An 18,944-nucleotide genomic window follows, 5' to 3' on the forward strand; every position below is an offset into this window, starting at 1 on the left:
GGTCACTAAACCCATCCTGCAAAAAGAACAAACAGTGTGACACAGCTCAGTGCGTTACAGGCTTCATCCTCGCTTCAAGTGAACCGTCTGAACACAAAATGGGGAACGGTAAGAGCTTGTGCTGTTCCTGCTGGGTTTTTAAAAAACTTCTTATGCAGTCAGAGCTGTGCAGTAATTTCTCATCTTCTTCTTGTTGATTCTTTTCACTTTTCAAATGTTCTTCATTCATAACGTTCAGCTGGGCTTACAACTTGCTTTCATCAGTTGGACAGTAAAGTCTGTTTATCAAACCTTTTTTGTATCTGTGTGGGTTCTCAGTCATGCAGGTCATGGTAAATATGAAGCTTGATCCAAAGGCAACAGGACTTAGTTAAATATCTTTCCCTCCAAAAGGAGAGGTGATCATCAAGGTCTTCCACCAAGTCCAGTTGTCTTTGGATCGAACCGTTTTAAACATATGGCTTAGTGGTGTGTGATATAACGATCTTAGATCGTGAAGGATTTGAACGTGCTGACGATCTGCCAAAGCAGAGAGATCGTAGAACCGGGCTAATGTGTTTATTCTCTCATGCTGCAGTTTATGCTCCTACACAGACGTGTCTCCCTCCCCCTTCTGTCTCCTTCTGCTCCTCAGTGGTTAAAATGAAACTTAAAGGGATACTTCACCCATTTGCATTGAGCTTTGTATCATTAGAAACCTGGTAGTATTTTTGAATGGTCGTGCATCCCGCCCTCATTTTCCCCTGAGATGGGAAATCTTTGTATTTCTGAGTCTGAAAAGAAGCTTCCAGTGATGCAAAATGACGATTTTTGCGTCACTGGAAGCTGTTGCGGTTAGCGGGGTGAAACTGCAACGCTAGTTCCTCATATTTTCGACCACTGAAGCTACGGACCAATCACAGATCAGTGGGGGGGAACTCACTCCCAGAATTGAAACTTAACGTCCGCCATATTGCTTGGAAGCTATGCTAACAGGCTCTATGGAGAAAGCTGATAATGGCGAAAAAATTTAAATATAGCGGCAAGACGGCTGCGACAGGCCGGTCTTGTGCTTCAGCTGCTTCGGCTGCTAGCCGCCGGGGCCGTCGCTGTCCGCAGCAGCAGAGAAACAAAACTGGCCTGTCGGCAGCAACCGTTTCGCGGCTATATTGCTGGCGGCGGTGAGGACGAGGAGCTGGGTCGGCTCGAGCCGGGGCGGACTGGTAGATTCGGTGCTCTCACTGTTTGTCTATAGACACAGACATAGAGTCTGTTTTCTGCCAGGAATTTCCAAGATGCTAATTTCCTCTGGAAGAAATCTCGTAATCAGTAGTGTAAACAGCCTTATGTGTTGTAGTAAATGTCTGTAAATGTATGACCTTAGTGGGAGTGGCCTGCGGTGCTGTGCATTCTGGGATTTGGTGTCTTTTAGCCACATGAGCCAAAAAGACACTTTCTGTCTTTTCTCGGCCAAGAAGGCACCAACTTCAAAATGTATTTCACATTTCTACATATATGACCCAATGTCAACACAGATTCATGTTTCAACGGGTGAAGTATCCCTTTAAGAGTTAAGTCCGCAAAAACCACTTCATCCCGGTTATATGCAACTGTTTTGATATTTTTCCAAACCGACACGCTGTGAGCAACAGTTAACTTATCTGCATAGTTTGCACAGTTAAGTTTACATCTCAGATAGCGACACAAGAAACTGTTGAACAAGCCGAAGAGACGTTAACAGTCTGCTGAGAGTCAGACAGAGAGGAGCTCAGACAGACAGTGAGGGGAGATATAACCCCGGTGTTTAAAACGTTGCTGTCGGTGTTTTCTGCTCTCTCAGTTTATAAAAGTTACTAACACGCCTCTCCACTCGAAGCTCACTTGTTGTGATAACGGAACCTATAGGGATTAGGCTAAATGACGTTATGGAACGGAGGGAGGCGATCATATCAGCGAGGTCCGGACCTCGGATGTTAATTTTTTTAACAGTAGGCCAACAATCACTTATTTCTATACTTTGATTTCTATGCATGCTGATGAAGTGATGTCATTCAGCAGCTCTTTGTCCTCTCGTTCAGTGTGCAGCAGGCAGGTGAGAGTGAGTAACCATGGTGACTGTTTGTCAGTCAATCAACGATGTCCCGCCCCCTCTATGAATAAAACTCTTCTGTCAGTAAAACTTACTTTGACCATGTGTCACAGAATTAAAACATTCTGTATTATGTTTGATTATATATAAACTAAACTAAAGTTAGTCTAATGATGTCATAAAGACAACAAAGGCTGCAGAGCCTGTATGAAGCTCCAGCTGGAGGAACTCTGCAGGGCTAAAACAGAACAGAAAGACAAGAACTTGAAGTCTACATGTTTTTAAATGAATGCATCACTGCGAAAGACATTTCTGATGTGAGTGCATATGTGAAAACGGCTAATGTTGATTGAAACCAATATGATAAACTGTTAATTCATTTCTCCTCCGCAGTCTTTTATAAAACTAATTCAACTTAAATCATGAGTCCTGAATCTTTCTTGAGGGAAGTCAAGTTTTACGAATTTCCTCAACAGTCTGTTTTTCTTTTAGTTGAACTTCATTTCCTCATTTCTCTGTGCTTTTTTTAACCAATGTCTTTATTTCTTGTTCTCATTTTATTCATAATTATATTTATTTTCCCTGTATATACTCTCCAGCTGTATTGTTTGTCAGAGCGACTGAAACATCCCATCTTCTTCCCCCAGGGATTAAATTAAGTGTTTCTGTTTCTGTTTCTGTTAAAAACTGATCTTTTAATAAACGTATCATTTGCAGGTCAGGGAGACATCATGAGAGTTCAAACTAGCGGTGCATCACAGCAAACGGCTAATCAGGACAATCTGAGATACTCAGGTAAGTAAGCTGCGAAACACAGGAGCTCATTTTATATGAAGTAGTTCAATACAGAGGTGCTGCTTCTCAACAGGCAAGGCAGGGGACAAATCCTCTAGATTTACTCTAAGTATGTTTTTTTCATGTGCTGGTAAAAAAAGGAAGTGATGGGACATTTGTCAGACTTTAAACAAACCTGGACCACTGAGCTTCCCACCATGAGCCTGAAATCAAAAGAAATCCAGTTTGTGAAAACGGTCAATATCAGATTTGGTCGCTCCGAGTCTACTAGCACTTTTTTTCTGTGTTTTTTTTTTCTCTAAAGGTGTGAGAGCATCACACACCATGGCCCAGACTGATGCAGGCAGAATGGAAGAGTTCAGGTCTAAAATCAACAGAGTGGGGGATGAGAAGGGAATTCCTCCAGCTCTGATTGCTGCCATCATCTCCAGAGAGTCTCGGGCTGGAAACGCAATAAAGAACACTGGAGGCTGGGGGGACTATGACAAGAACCGACGAGCGTACAACGCCTTCGGACTGATGCAGGTGCTTATAAATGCTGTTTTACTCACATGATTTTAGCTTAGCGTGATTAACCAGCTTTCCTTCAAACATATGTAGGTGGATGTGAATCCAAACGGAGGTAACCACACTCCAGAGGGCTCATGGAACAGCGAGGAACACCTCAGACAAGCCACGGGCATCTTGGTTCATTTCATGGAACGGATCAAAAATAAATTTCCTGATTGGTGCCTGGAGCAGAAGCTGAAAGGTTTGTTTCACTCACCCACTAAGTTGACACAAACACAACCCCCTTCACACAAATGGTTTGATCTTATGTGTGTTTAATTCTCCAGGTGGGATTGCAGCCTACAACATGGGCGATGGAAACGTCCATTCTTATGAAAACGTTGATGAATACACAACCGGTAGAGACTACTCCAATGATGTTGCTGCCAGAGCCCAGTGGTACAGGAACCATGGTGGCTTTTAACTGTTGAAGCCCACTCTGACAACATTTCCTGCAAGTCATTAAGTAAAAGTCTAAAAAGTTGTTTGTATGAAATCCTGAGGTAAATAAACATGATACAAAAAACAAAACCACAAATATCTCTGTTTTTTTTAGGCAACTTTCGGTGTTGAAAAATGAAGTGAATGCTGAAGTGTAAAATCCTGCAGTTCCTCGAGTGTCCACTAGAGGCTGGCTGCAGGAACACAGGAAGTCACATACAACATGTTTACAGCCTGGTACCAGAAAAACAAATAGGTCGGATTAGTTATCTTCCTCATGTGCACACACTGAACGGGGGATTACTTTTTTTTAAATGTCTCTGGCCGGCCGTCCGGGCGATGTAAACAAACTGAAGATTGGACTCAGAAAACTCTGAAAGCATCACAGACAGTGGGACTCGGGTGTTACGCCCATTGTAGACAGTCATGACTCAGAGTTATTTTCAGAGGATATACTTGATTTATATTACATTTAAGTGTGAAAAATCACAGAGAAAGACTTTAAATGAAAAATGGGATGGGGATGGGATAATATCATAGACTGTAAATATGAATGTTTGAAGCCTGAGTGACGTCAGCCGTCTGTTCCTGGAAGTCATAGTGAAACTGAAGGTGTAAAAGTCCCCCGGTGTAAAAGTCCCCTTGGGACGCCTGCTTGATGATATTGCTAAGTGTAGCCCAAGTTTAACTATGACACATTCCTTTATTTTAAAATGAACATATATGTAGTGGAGGTGTAACTCAAGACATAAAGTTATTGAAAAATAGTTAGAAATTGTATTTTATGCCTAAAGAAGATGATTAAAACAACCAACACTATCATATCTAGCTGTCTGATCAAGTCACTTCTAAGGGTTAACTTTCTGTTGTCTTTGAGTGATTTGATGAGTTTGTAAGTGAGCCAATCGGTGAACTCTATTAGTCTGTAAGCCGGCCAATCCAAGTACCAACGCCTTATTTGCTGCATATTTTCCTACAAAAATGAAATCGTATGGGTTTAATATGTAGCCAAAACCCCCTTGTATTCATATGTCATGTGTCATAATTTCTACATACCTCACAGAAATCACAGTGAGATATGTAGTTCATGTAATTTATGATAGCAAAGATAATACCTATATCTCTTAAGATACTTTTCAGATTATAGAAGACCACCAGTCACCATGGCTCAAAACATCAACATATAGCTCTTTATAGATGCTCATACTGATTTATATATTTTCATCTGCAACTCATGCATGTCTCATTATTTTGCTCTTCATTTTTTTGATTGTATTTTGTCGTAGCTGTCCTGACCTTGTCAGTTTGTTTTTTGTCATGTACCTGTATATGTCCCCAGTTTGTCACGCTATTGCACCTAATGATAAAAAATAAAAATAAAAAACTTACCTGTGCTTCTGAGTGACTCCTAGTGTTTGCCTAGTGATAAGATAGGAGCACGACAGAAATAAAAAAAATGTTGTTTTATGCTGAACAGGTTTTTTGTTTTTTTTTAAATATTGTTGAGATTTCTTAACATAGTTTGCGAACCTCTGCTTTAGGGTGTATTACATTTATTTGTACTATCTTTGCTTTGAAGCACTCAGGGTTAAATCCTAAACTCTTTAATCATTATAGCACAGAACACGTCATACACAGAAAACTAAATATGAGGTCACACTATGTTTCATAATTTACTACCAACAATGAAATATTTTGAACCCTTCCTGTAGTCTTTTATGAACTGATGGCAGCTACCACAGACAAGATATTAATGAGTGAAATATATCCATCAAGGGCAACTTAAAATAGTCCACCCCAGATGGGACTCGAACCCACAATCCCTGGCTTAGGAGGCCAGTGCCTTATCCATTAGGCCACTGGGGCAACTACGACAGTGCTACAGCCCCACAGAAAAAATAAAAGATTAATACTGTGACAAAATGAACATGTAGATGTTGAAATGTCACAAAATCACATTTAAGGAGAAAATGTGTTTAAACCCTAAATACGTCGTTTCCTGCCGTGTCGTGTAGCAGCCAAATGCTGCATTCAAGTGCTGCTCGGGTGGTCCAAGTTTACGAGTTTGAAAAGTCGTTCTTCCGACTTGTGTTCAGTGTGTTCATGTGATTTCAGCTCAGAAAGTCTGAATCTTTTAACAACATCACAAAACAGCGTTGATGCTACGAAGAAGATCAGTAAAATGTAACTGTTAAAAGTTATATTTGAGCAAAAAGTTGATTTGCAATACGTAAATGAATAAAAAAGTATGTTAACATTAACAAAACATATTTTGCCCCCATGTGATGACGATTCTGACGGCAAGTCGGGAAGTAGGTCACCTCATTCTTTTCCGTGTTTTCAAGTTGTTGTTCCGACTTGAGCAGGCGTTCATGTGCATTTTACAACTCGGAAACTCGTTTTTCCGACGTGTCAGACACCACCCGAATGCAACTACTATCTCCGTGCCCCGTTGCTAGGCAACAAATAAGTCATGTAAAGAAGCTAGGGCAGCGTTAGCCGAGCTGTTTCCTGTCAAGCCCCTAAACTCCGCTCGACTTCAAAATAATTGCCGCTCGAGTGTACTTTTTAAAAATCGCCAGCCGTGGGTGAGCTCCGAGATATTCAGCAGAGAACCTCTAACAAAGCCACGTCTAAAACCATAGGTCTAAACGTGCCTTATGTTCCATTCCCACCACCTTCTTACAGCATGAGCACTAGACATGCCTTTATTTTGAAAATATTAGAGCGGAAAAGTACCTACACGCTTCTGTTTAATCATCAGTTAGCAACTTAGCAACCGCTTAGATCTCACATAGCAACGGCGTACAAGAGACAGAATAAACTACACAGTTATCACAGGCATGTTAGCCGTAAATAGATTCAGTTATGTTTGATGGTGTGGTTCGGATACACGATGAAAGCCGACACCTTTCACCTCTCTGCAGGTAGAAAGCGCAGAAGCTAACTGTTTTCATCTGGACGCACGACGTTAGCTAGCTGAGTGATAACCAGGTGTGACACCACTTTGATATCTCTTCCACGCGAATACGTCGAAATGGTGAGTTTGCGTGTTTGTTTGTGTTCCTCATTTGTTGTTTTAATGCAAAATCCAATTCAGCATTCATCCCCATCATTTTTTAATTGTTGACTTTTATTGACAAACTTTGGTTTTCACTGCAGTGATGCTGCAACGCTGTCACATGGGGGCCCCTTAGGGAGGTTTCCTACTGTCCCTGCAAAAATAGCACATTTTGGGTCACTGCTTTGAGCCCTCAGGGGCCCCCTACTGGTCAGGGGCCCCCTACTGGTCAGGGGCCCCAAGCAGTTGCCTGCCTTGCCTCTTGCTGTTTATCTTGAGATTAACTGAGTCTGAAGTAGTTGCTCTGACAGGTTTTGTGTTAACTTGCTCCTGTAAGTGTTTTTTTGGTTGTGGTCGTGACAGATCCTCTCTCGGTCGAAGCCCGCCTTGGGCAGCGTCAGCGAGAAAAAGAAGAAAAACCAAACAAAGGTTTCCCGCTTGGAGGAGTATCTACAACAGAGAGACTACCTCGGGGCACTGACACTTTTGGAGGTACGTACACAACCTTAACTTCACGTTTTAAAACGAATCAAATATTGTGTTTCATGCTCACATTAAAGCAACGCTCACCACTGGCTCTGCAGCTGGCCAACATCTGCGCAGTGGTTGGAGTACACAACTTCAGTACTCGGGTCAAAGTTTAGATTCTCATGGTCAAATATGACAAGTGAGAGGTGCTCATTCAAATGATTACTTGAGTTAAAGTAGGAACTGGAATACTTTAAAAATACATCTCAAAACATTGCTGTATTTTCCCGGATGAGTGAAGTCAAGAACACATGGGTGTTCATTCTGCTACATTATGTTTATTTAGAAAACCTTGTTTACATTTTATAAACTCACATGCTACAGATTTGCAGCTCCAAAATAAAAGAACAACAATACCGGGTGAGCAGGGAAAGTGTCAGCCAGACATCTGCTACCTCAGACAAGGTGTGTGCAGCCGAGGCTCCGCCGCTGTTTTTGGAACGAGAGAAAATGCAAATAATCCTCATGACAGCAAACAACACAGCCAGAAAACAGTCAAATTTCAAACATGGGCTGAAGATGTGGCCATGAGTGCTCAGGTGGAGAATCGTCATATCACCACTGAATGAACCGCCTGATCTTGTGATTTCAGTGACATTTGCTCTGCGTTGACTCTGTGTTCAACCAGAAGTACAACCCCACTTAGACAAACCACACGCAGAACTACACAAACACAGTTCATTGTTGTTCAAAATATATTCCAGTGGACTCCTTCTCATGGACAGGATCCAGAGAAAGTACAGGAGGACACAAATCACTTTTAAAGGCAAATGTATTTTGGTCAAATTAAATGTGGTCCTTTTCTGAGAGCACCGGCCTCCATTTGTGGAGCGGTTAAAGCGCAAGAGTTTCCCTCTACAGATGATTGCCTTTCAGATCATATTTTGAAAAACAGAAGTCATCAGCTGACTTCAGAGCTAAAGCAGTGAGTAACAAGAACATCCAGTGGAGTCCAAAGTACAATATTTTTTCAAAGGTAGTGGAGTAAAAGTCACAAGTTTCCTCCAAAAAGAGAAGAATGAAGTAAAATAAACAGAACTCAAATAAATGAACCACTGCATCGCTACGACTTACAGAGTGAGAAACTAAAGTCCTGATCAAGTTTTTCTTATTATTTTTAAGCTCTAGCAGTAGAAATGAAACTACAGTTAAACATATTTGACTTATGTTGTTGCCATAGCAACCAGAGACAATCTGTTTTATCTGCTGTTGCTTTCGATTTAGCTCTTTCTTCTGTGTCTCTATCCGTGTCACCCAGCACTAGGCTTAATCCAGTAAATGTCACATGACATTGAAAAGAGCAGGAGCAGGTGGTCGAGGAGAATAAACTGACTCCAGATTCACCAGGTTTAAAGTTTTAAAGGACATAAGAGTTGGAAGGAGGCGTAGGGAGGAGCGAGGACAGCGCTAACTCTGGAGAGAGAAAGTTGATTTTGAAAGACTTTTTTCATGGTCATTCAATGAGGTCATCACTCACTGCCAACTCTGGAAATATTGCACACATGTCATTCATTTAGATCATTTATAAAGATTAATTCAAGATGTATATTAGTATCAGTCTATGTTTAAACTGAGAAAAAAATTATGTTGTAAAAACATTACTTCACTTGTCCACCAGAGGGCGCTGATAAACTGATTTTTTTTTTTTTTTTTCCATCATTGTTTTGATTGATTTTAATCCAAACAATCCAAAAGCTGAATCAACAAGCGGGTATAATAACATATATTTTTTATGTATTGTGAATTTTGACAGGGACAGTGCACAGCCTGTTAGCTGAACCAGAGTTAGCTATGAGCTCATTCACATCTGTGGAAGACAGAGAAATCAAACATACACTAAAAACATCTACATAACAATACATAACGACTGTCCCACAGCATTACATTCATTCACAGTGGCGTTCTTAAAGGCAGTAAATAATCACACAAAAAATAAATGAATTCATAGAAAAATATCCAGTGGAATCAAACCACGCAGGTCAAAGAGTCGAACTAAGAACACAGCATGCATGAAAAGAGTCTTGACTTACAAACATCTGTCTGTTTTTGCTTTTGTTCTTTGATAATTGTTTTTACAACACAACACAGTCAAATTCCTTCTATGTATGAAAGTACTTGGCAATAAAAATTGAGTACGTATGTGTAATGGAGAGGTTCTACATTTCAGGCTCTGTCTCCAGAAAGGTTAGAAAATCTCCCCAAATCTGAAGTAGATTTATTTATTCAGAGAGATATCTTCAACAGTGTCAACTTGAAAGAAATCTATCAAGACAATATATGACATTCATTGATCTTAGACTTGTGTACCAGCTACATGACCAAGGGTTCAGGAGTAAAGTTTTTCACATGATTAGAGGTTGAATACAGGCTGAGAACGAGCCTCTTTAGGAATGTCAGTCCATCAAGTCCACAGAGTCCTCTTTGTAACGTCTGTGCCTTCCTCATTCAATTATAGTTTGAGAATGAGTCCCATGTTTTTATAGGACACCGACGGTTTGTCCTTCAGCCAGTCGGCCAGAAGGATGAGTTCTAAAAGTTTGTGTTTTTAAAACAATTTTTTATGGCTGTCAAATGATAACATTTTAATCGCCATTAATTGGGACGGCAGTAGCTCAGTCCGTAGGGAACCTGAGGGTCGCAAGTTCAAGTCCTGGTGCGGAAAAAGTCAGGTCTGGTAGCTGGAGAGGTGAGCACTGCTGAGGTTAAGTTAGGCACCAAATCCCCAGCGGCTCAGGAGCGCCCGCTGTGTGCAATTAACAATGAATTAACAACGTCTACGCCCATGTAATGTAAGTCGCTCAGAGTGTGATTTTAACTTTTAAAATGTAATGTTTTTCTGGATTCAGCATCCAGTTGTTTTACATTGAAAGGGAGTTGAGAGTGTTACTTCTGGGTTTAATTTTCAGCCAGCACCACCACACACAACCATCACATGAAATAAAGAGAAGAATAAAAAGAAAATCATGATGGCACAAATTGTGTTCCCTTTATTATTGATTGAACTCTAAAAATTCAGTATTCAGGACTAAAGCAGTAGTTTGCTATGATTAAAACATATCAGACTTTGATTGAGTTCAGTGAAAGCCTCTGTGACTGCAGTGTGTATCATTTGAACACAGAAACACACCACTGTATCTGACTGCAAAGCCTCCTGCAGATGAGCCCGTGTCATGCACTGGAATTAAATTTTCACAAAACAGAATCACACCTCTGAGCCACAGACTACGACCCTGTACTGCTGAATGCTACTGCTGCTCCTCTGCTGATCTGTCGCTGTGTCATCTTTAGTTTCAGAGAGGTATTGGGGAATCAGAGGAGCACGCTGACCTCTGGACGGGCTACTGCTCCTTCCACCTGGGCGATTACAAGAAAGCAATGGAGGTATTTTCTTGCTTCATATGTTTTTGTGAAGCTTCACAAATCAATTGTCTTATTTAAATATCGACTTGTCAACACCTGTGAGGGGATGGAAGAGGATGTTATCAGATGTCTTGATAATGTTCTCTTCTCACAGGTGTACAAGTCTCTGACCACGGGGCCTGACTGTCCAGCTGAGGTGTGGGTCTATCTGGCCTGTACGCTGTTTTTTCTGGGGTTCTATAAAGAAGCCGAGGAGGCTGCGTCTAAAGGTAGGCTTCTCTGTCTTTTTCTAGGCGGTGACTCTACATTTAGCTCGGTGCTGTTTGATCAACAGCCCTACACTGTTAACGCTGTCTGAAGCTCATTAGTAAGCATTTTAAAAGATGTGACTACAAGTCATCATAGCAGAGTTATAGTTCCTCCTCAGTGTAGTGATGGCTGATCTATATTATTTGTATGCAGTTAAAAATCCTGTTTTGGACTCGTTGCATGATACGAAACCATGCTTTTATTTTGATAGGACAGCTAAAAGTATGGAATGACATGAAGCAAAGGGCCGAGGTTAGTTTTGAACCCACAGCCACTGCGATGAGGACTATAGTCTCTGTACATGGGTTCAACATTCTGCTATTGTCACAACCATAGTGCAGCATTAGTCTGTGTTCACCCCACAGATTTGATGTACAGTACAATGTTTCCAGATCAAATGAAAGCTCAGTTTTGTGATTGCTGAGAGGAAGGTTATGAACTCTGGTTTTCTGTCTCACTAACTTCTGTATCTCCCGCTCCCTTTAGCTCCGATGTCCCCCCTCCAAAACAGACTGCTGTTCCACTTGGCTCACAAGGTTGGAAAACTATTGAATTATTTGACTTCTGTGTGTTCACTTCTCCTCAGTGCTTATCGTGTCATTTATTACAGAGTTTCCCTGATTTAGTGGAAACAGGTGTATAAGAGAAACATTCTGCGTTCATGCTTTCATAAGCAGAAAACTCCAGGAGGCGCTGTATGTGGGAACGCAAACAAACATATTTTCCACTCTGACTTTATCTGGAGTTTCTCCTGCCAGACCCCTGGTGTTTTAACCGCAGCGAGTCCGAGTGGGCTGATTTGGGAACGCAGCATATTATCAGGAGAATTCACCTCGAGCGAGTGGGAGAGAGTGGGAGAGAGTGGTGACGTTTATATCCTGTGGATTCAGTCACAGAATACAATATTTGAGTCCAAGGGGGGATAGTCTCCCGCTGTGAGGTGCATGTGTGAACAGCCAGATCAGGAGAATATCATCAGCAGACCTCCAGAAGTTATCTAGATATTTTCAGGAGTGCAGATGTGAAAACAGCGAGATACATAGTTTTACATTTTCTGTTTCTCAAAAAGAGAGAATCCTTGAATTAACCTCCTCCCTTGTGTTTAGAGATGTATGAGTGTTTTCACTTCCTCTAGCTTTTCAGGTGATTAAATGCCTTTATAATTTATTCCCTACATTACATGAAATGTTGTTTTTCTGTGTTGTCTGAAGTTCAACGATGAGAAGAAGTTGATGGGTTTCCACCAGAACCTGGAGGATGTGATAGAGGACCAGCTGAGCCTGGCATCCATCCACTACATGCGCTCACACTACCAGGAGGCCATAGACATCTATAAACGCCTCCTACTGCAGGACAGGTCTGTGCCCCCCCACCCCCCCTCCCCCTGCACCACCTTGACAGGTGAGAGTTGTTAATGGAGGAGTGTTTCATTTAATGCACCTCACGCCTTGCGGACCCTCTCTGAGATAATTCAAGTGTCAGAGCTGCTGAGCTAGCTGCTTTTTTACGCTGATTTACTGAATCTCTCGTGACAGAGGTGAGAAAAGAAAGTCTCTTGATTTCACAGAGCTCTAGTCAGGCTGTGTGGTAACTGTGGGCTCGGGTGCATCTGAGGTGACTTTCAGGTTAACCGCTTCAGCTTTAGTTGCAGGGCTGTGCTGCAGAGTGTAGTTTGCTTTGAAATGCAACATGGCTTTCCTCTACTACGACTTCTCATGAAAGCAAAGAAAAACATAGATATTAAAGGTCACATATTTCTCCTCGTGTGTGAAGTTTCTTGTTCTAAATCCACTCTGATCCTGTATTTGATCATGTCTATAAACCACTCTATTTCAGCCCTGCTCAGAACAGGCTGTTTCTGTGTCTGTACCTTTAAATATGTAAATGAGCGGTGTCTGACCACGCCCCCTCTCTGGAAGGGTTTGGGTATACTCTGTCTTTCTCGCTCTATGTCCTATTCTTTACGGTGAGAAGGCAGACTCAGAGGGCAGAAAAAAACACCTAGCTGTGGGAGTGTCACCCACCTGGGGGAGGGGCTACTGCCCTTTGTGATGTCATGAAGGGAAATCTCCAAATGGCCTGTTTGAGCACACATTTTCTGAAAAGTGGAGCAGGCAGAAGACGGAGAGGATGGACTTTTCTCATCATTGGGGGGTTTGTTGACAGAATAGAGACACATGTTAGAGTCAGAGGAGCATGGTGAAGGATGCAGGAATTATTCTTGCAAACTCCGACTCCACTTTATCTATATAATACTTTTCATACACGACAGCATGCAGCCCAAAGTGCTTCACAAAAGAACAGAGAGTAAATAACAACAGACTTTGAGAGCAGTAGATTCAAATCCTAAAGCACCAAAACGGGAAGGACAGTAATAAAATAATGGAAAAATGAATAAAAGTTACTACAACAGGAAGTAATATCTAGAGTTGGATAACAAACATCCAAACGGTAACAGTACACACATCACATTTGAGTATGCACTCTGTGACCCTTTCTAATAAATCATGATGGCTTTGATTCTAATCTAAAAACTCTAATTAAGTTAATAATTGCATCTCTGTTTACACACTAACATGTCTTTTATCTATGACAGTACCTTGTGTGAAGCTAGCACCACATTCACGTCTGACAGCCAGTTTCCACTTGATCTGGTCCCTCAGAGATTTCCTGGCCCTGAAGGTTTACGTGGCTCTGTGTTACTACAAGCTGGACTACTACGACGTGTCCCAGGAGGTGCTGGCCGTGTACCTGCAGAGAGTTCCCGACTCCACCATCGCCCTCAACCTGAAGGCCTGCAACCACTTCAGACTCTACAACGGCAAAGCGGCTGAGGTACTCCATGTTTTTGTTTTCTGCACATCACAGCTAACGTTGTTTCTCAAGTCTGAACTTTAAAGGACGATGGGCGGCTTAAACGCCAAAAAAAAAAAAGGTCATTAAATGTCTTATAAAGGTTTATTTTGGGGCGCCAGATAGCCTAGCGGTTATGTTGCACGTCCCATGTACAGAGGCTAAAGTCCTCGTCGCAGCGGCCTTGATTTCATCTGACCTCTGACCTTTGCTGTAGGTCGTCCCCCACTCTGTCCTTCCTGTCTCTCTTCAGCTGTCCTGTCTAATAACGGCAAAAAGGTCCAATAAATAACTTACAAAGCAAAACAGTCTTTTATTTTAGTTTTTGAGAAGTGTTGTTATTGATATCTGTTTTGATACCATGGCAACAAAAGCGACCTTCTGGGCATCCAAACATGTTTCTAATGAAATGCAAAACATTTAAAGAATAAAGAATAAGGACAATTACAAGTGAATACATGTTTTTTTTTTTATGTTTCTACATGTATTTGTCTCTTCATGCAGCATTGCAGTGATGTCATCCCGGCTTGTTGTTGTTTTTCTGTGGTGTCAGAAAGTGTTGCTAGGTTATACTAATGTGCAAAATGTCCCTTGAAGGCGGAGTTGAAGAACCTAATCGACATCTCCTCCTGCTCCTTTGAGTTTGCTAAGGAGCTTATCCGACACAACCTGGTAAGCTCTTCACTGTGTGTGTGTGTGCGTGCGTGCGTGCGTGCGTGCGTGCGTGCGTGCGTGCGTGCTGCTCCCCCCTCTGACTCTCTCCTCTGTGTCCTGCAGGTGGTGTTTCGCGGGGGAGAAGGGGCGTTGCAGGTCCTGCCTCCTCTGATCGATGTGATTCCCGAGGCCAGACTCAACCTGGTCATCTACTACCTCAGACAAGGTGAGGGCAGCCGAGGCTCCGCTGCTGTTTATGGAATGACAGTAAACAACACAACAGAATGAAACGCCTCCCCCTCTCCCCCCCGCCCTCTTTGTTCTCTTAGATGTATTTATGCATCATTAAGTGTAAACACAGCTTCTCTTCTTGTTTCCATGTTTCAGTTATAAGACACAGATATCACCTACATTATTAGCTCATTGTGTGTTTTACACTTGTAGACGATGTCCAGGAAGCCTACAACCTGATCCAGGATCTGGTGCCCACGACTCCCCAGGTAATAACTTAATGTGTCAGACCTGTCGCGGTGAAATGACTCTAAACCAAACCATCACTGTAAATATACACACACACACACACACACACACACACACACACACACACACACATATATATTATTTAATTTAAATGATCAATATACACACTCTTATTTATGTAAATACTGTAATTGACATCTTAACTGACTCATCACGTCACATAACTGCATTTTACTCATCATGTTACTTCAGTATCTTTTGCACTCTTCACCACTGCACTGTTTCATATTTAGTCATGTAAATATTAGTCTTTTTTTATTCTGTTTATTGTTGATATTTAATGTTGTACCTGTACATAAGAGAGCACAGTTCACTGAAGTTAAATTCCTTGTGTGTGTAAGCGTACCTGGTTAATAAATCTGATTCTGATTCTGAAGGGTTAATGTTTGGTGAGCGGGTTGTGATAGTGAAATAAAAGCATGTCTGTGAATAAACCTTTCGTCCTTGCTTCACTGAAGAGCTCCTGAAGAGTCTTTATTTCTTTATGTTTGAAAGCCACTTTTGTCTCGTGGAGCTGAAAGCATGTGGAGTGTTTGGTTGTTGTGCATTTTGGATTTTGGTTGTAAAACATTTGTAACAAGTTTAAAGAAAGAGATAGATTAACTTCCCTTTGTGTGCGTTTCAGCTCAAGGTCCCTTTTTCCTGTTCACTAAAAATGAGACTGACAGGAGAGCAGACAAAGTGTTTTCATTCAGACTTTTTTTGATCTTTTCAGGAGTATATTCTGAAAGGAGAGGTGAACGCAGCATTGGGACAACAAATTGGATCGGCGAGTATTCCTTTAAAAATAAAGGCAACGATAACAGTGAGATTAAGACGGCTGTTTGTAACTCTTCTGTTTTTTTTTCCTTTCAGAGGGATCACCTGAAAATCGCTCAGCAGTTCTTTCAGCTGGTCGGAGGCTCGGCCAGCGAGTGCGGTACATTGAATAGAAATATGCAATCCTGTAAACGTCCAATTTCAGGACAGTCTTTCTTCCCCTGAAATCTTCCTGAGGTGCTTGATCACATGTCCTTCACAGATTGGAGTTTTCACAGTCTGACAGGGTAACAGGGGTAGAGACATGATGTAATAAAGACACATACTGTATGAAAAAAAAAAAAGAAATTGAGAGAATCCTGAGGAAAGTTGTGACGTCAACAGAATGAAGTGGATGTGGTGGACGAAGCGACAGAGTCTTATAATGAGAATATTTGTCTTTAGATCAATGCTACGTGGAGAAAAACATACTGGAGAACAGAAAACATAATGCAGCAGGTTGATTAGAGCACAGAGATGGTAGAGGTTGAGTGCAGACAGTCTATGGTCGTGCAGCGATCACAGGGAATAAACGTCACCACCACCCCCACCTCGCTCCAGGTGAATTCTCCTGATCATATCCTGCTGCGTTCTCACATCAGCTCACAACTCTGAGAGTTTCAGGATGTTCACAGGGGTTTTTGTCTGAGAATACAGAATGAGAGAACGTGTGTGTACATTTACATTTTCTTCACTTTCAGACACGATTCCCGGCAGGCAGTGCATGGCCTCCTGCTTCTTCCTCCTGAGACTGTTTGATGACGTTCTCATATATCTGAACTCCGTCAAGGTGAGTGTTGCTCTTTACAAGACGCACGACATCGAAGGACAATATGCATGTGAAGAAACAAAGATGCTACTTCAATTGTGTGACACAGTGTGTAGAATCATCATCAGACTGTAGAAAACATGGACGTCAACCTTTGGTGTCTGAAGAGGTGTTTTGAAGCCCAACAATGGTGGCTACCTCAACCTAACTACCCAAAACTGTTTGTGTACCAGGATGTTTATTTTTGCATTTCAAATGGGACCTAATGGGGATTTGGTGGTTCCTCAAGTGGACGCTCGAGGAACTGCGGCCTCAAGTGGACGCTCGAGGAACTGCGGCCTCAAGTGGACACTCGAGGAACTGTGGCCTCAAGTGGACACTCGAGGAACTGCATCCTCAAGTGGACACTCAAGGAACTGCGGCCTACATGTGAACCGTTTAATTTCTTTCGGCAGGGTTATTTCTTTAATGACGACACGTTCAACTTCAACTACGCTCAGGCTAAAGCCGCCCTCGGCAACTTCAAGCAAGCAGAAGAGGTAACCCAGCTCACTGCATGACACCAACACACAGCTGCTTTTATGTGATCGAGTCTCAACATGTTGTTTTTGTTTGTTTTTGACTGATTCTAGTGTTTTTTTTTTCAGATTTTTCTGCTGATTCAAAATGAAAAGATCAAGAATGATTACGTTTACATCAGCTGGCTGGCACGATGTTGTATGTATTGTTGTTGTTGTTAATGAGTATAGTAAAGTTCACACGTGGTTTCTCAGCTTCCTCTTGCACTTCCTCTCGGCAGCTCTGAGAAACCGTTTCTCTTCTTTTAGTGGCTTCACTCACATCAATAAATCCAGCCCACAGGCGCCTCTCATTTCTGCAAATCTGAGTCTGTGAAGGTTTCTGAAACCGGCTGCAGATGATGGACTGTTCAGCACTTGTTTTTGTTTCTTGTCAGACATAATGAACCAGAAGGGTCAGCATGCCTGGGAGCTCTACCTGAAGATGGGCACCTCGTCGGATTCCTTCAGTCTGCTGCAGCTCATCGCCAATGACTGCTACAAGGTGACCACTCCCCCTCCGTCTGCCTCGTCGCTCATCTCCGCTGAAACGACAGAAGATTAATCCTCGACCATTCTGATACCTGATGGTTTCATTTCAAAATGTTGCATCCCAGTGCTCACGATCATGCTGGTTGTTTTTTTTTTATTTTTTAGATGGGACAATTTTACTATGCAGCCAAAGCGTTTGATGCTCTGGAGAAACTGGACCCAGGATCCAACTACTGGGAAGGCAAGCGAGGCGCATGTGTCGGCATCTTCCAGCTCATTCTGGCCAACAAGGAGTCCAAGTACGTTTGATTTCATCTTTACACATCCAGTTTTTAAGCAGTTTTAGCGTCTCAGTATCACTCACAAACACAATCCGGATAATATTTTTGTTTTACATGTGTGTCCTGTTAAAAAAGAAACGAGAGACGGTGCGTTCTGGATCTGTCTCGTCTCCTCACACTTCCTGTTTATGTTCCAGAGAGACGCTTAAAGAGGTGGTGCCCCTGCTGCGCAACTCAGGAAACCCTCAGGTTGAATACATAATACGAACTCTGAGGAAGTGGGCCAAAGACAACAGAGTCCTCATCTCCTGACAGCCAGCAGCACCTGGCTCCAGCTCCTGCCGGCCGCCGGCCCGCATGACGAGCGTCTCCATTATGCACACGTCTCTACTCGTCATGGTTATGTCGTCTCTTACCAGTGGTGTCTATGCCACATGAAGCGAAGAAATATGAAGCTTTTATCTCTGCTAAACTTTATGGTTTTATATGAAAATGTGTCAGGATTGCAATTCTCAATGTTCTTCTATATTTGTATTAAAATGTGAAATTAACCTTCATGTTGTGAATCATTGGTTTTAATGAATGTCTGTGCAGAAACCTCTTCTTTATTAAAGCAATACTTAAGGGGCGCTCGATAGCCTAGAGCGGACCCCTGGTGGGTCGTGCAGGTACTGCAGGTGGGCCGCGAAAAGCCCTCCACCAAGTATAAAAACAAAATAAATATCACAGTAATGATGATTTACCATGAGGCAACCCTTTAAGTGATTAGTAAGGCTTATCATGGTGGTCATCATTTTTATTTTATAACGGGCCCCGGTGTACTTCTGTATTTCAAAGCGAGCACGGCAGTCTTAAGTTTGGGAAAGGCTGGCCTAGAGGTTATGTCCCT

General features: G+C 42.1%; 2 protein-coding genes and 1 non-coding gene across 3 annotated transcripts in view; 2 read left to right on the forward strand and 1 right to left on the reverse strand.

Annotated features, from left to right (window-relative positions):
- The window catches only part of LOC109979444 (lysozyme g-like), a 4,023-nt gene extending 80 nt beyond the window's left edge, over nt 1-3,943 (forward strand). Inside the window, exons 1-5 of the mRNA XM_065958619.1 lie at nt 1-108; nt 2,786-2,863; nt 3,168-3,388; nt 3,464-3,614; nt 3,700-3,943. The exon at nt 1-108 is cut by the window's left edge and continues 80 nt beyond it. Coding sequence (XP_065814691.1) covers nt 99-108; nt 2,786-2,863; nt 3,168-3,388; nt 3,464-3,614; nt 3,700-3,836 — 597 coding nt within the window. The 5' untranslated portion in view covers nt 1-98 and the 3' untranslated portion in view covers nt 3,837-3,943. The remainder of the gene's footprint in view (nt 109-2,785; nt 2,864-3,167; nt 3,389-3,463; nt 3,615-3,699) is intronic.
- Nucleotides 3,944-5,646: 1,703 nt separating this feature from the next.
- Nucleotides 5,647-5,719, reverse strand: trnar-ccu (transfer RNA arginine (anticodon CCU)). Its single transcript has one exon. It is a non-coding gene; the product is annotated as a tRNA-Arg (tRNA).
- Nucleotides 5,720-6,606: 887 nt separating this feature from the next.
- Nucleotides 6,607-18,606, forward strand: ift56 (intraflagellar transport 56). The gene is made up of 18 exons (XM_020654838.3): nt 6,607-6,893; nt 7,278-7,406; nt 10,731-10,823; nt 10,957-11,071; nt 11,598-11,647; nt 12,323-12,468; nt 13,775-13,946; nt 14,562-14,636; nt 14,742-14,844; nt 15,063-15,118; nt 15,874-15,927; nt 16,014-16,077; nt 16,658-16,746; nt 17,181-17,264; nt 17,373-17,442; nt 17,681-17,787; nt 17,940-18,073; nt 18,253-18,606. The coding sequence occupies exons 1-18, from the start codon at nt 6,891-6,893 to the stop codon at nt 18,365-18,367; spliced, it is 1,659 nt and encodes a 552-aa protein (XP_020510494.2). The 5' UTR covers nt 6,607-6,890; the 3' UTR covers nt 18,368-18,606.
- The last annotated feature ends 338 nt before the right edge of the window (nt 18,607-18,944 follow it).

This window comes from Labrus bergylta, chromosome 1, assembly GCF_963930695.1.
Source record: "Labrus bergylta chromosome 1, fLabBer1.1, whole genome shotgun sequence".
Lineage (NCBI taxonomy): Eukaryota > Metazoa > Chordata > Actinopteri > Labriformes > Labridae > Labrus > Labrus bergylta.

Excerpts from the sequence above, each read along its gene's own strand:
- ift56 (XM_020654838.3), top strand. Across the intron at positions 14,637-14,741 it reads AGCTTATCCGACACAACCTG|GTGGTGTTTCGCGGGGGAGA; the intron begins GTAAGCTCTTCA and ends TGTGTCCTGCAG. Across the intron at positions 14,845-15,062 it reads CATCTACTACCTCAGACAAG|ACGATGTCCAGGAAGCCTAC; the intron begins GTGAGGGCAGCC and ends TTACACTTGTAG.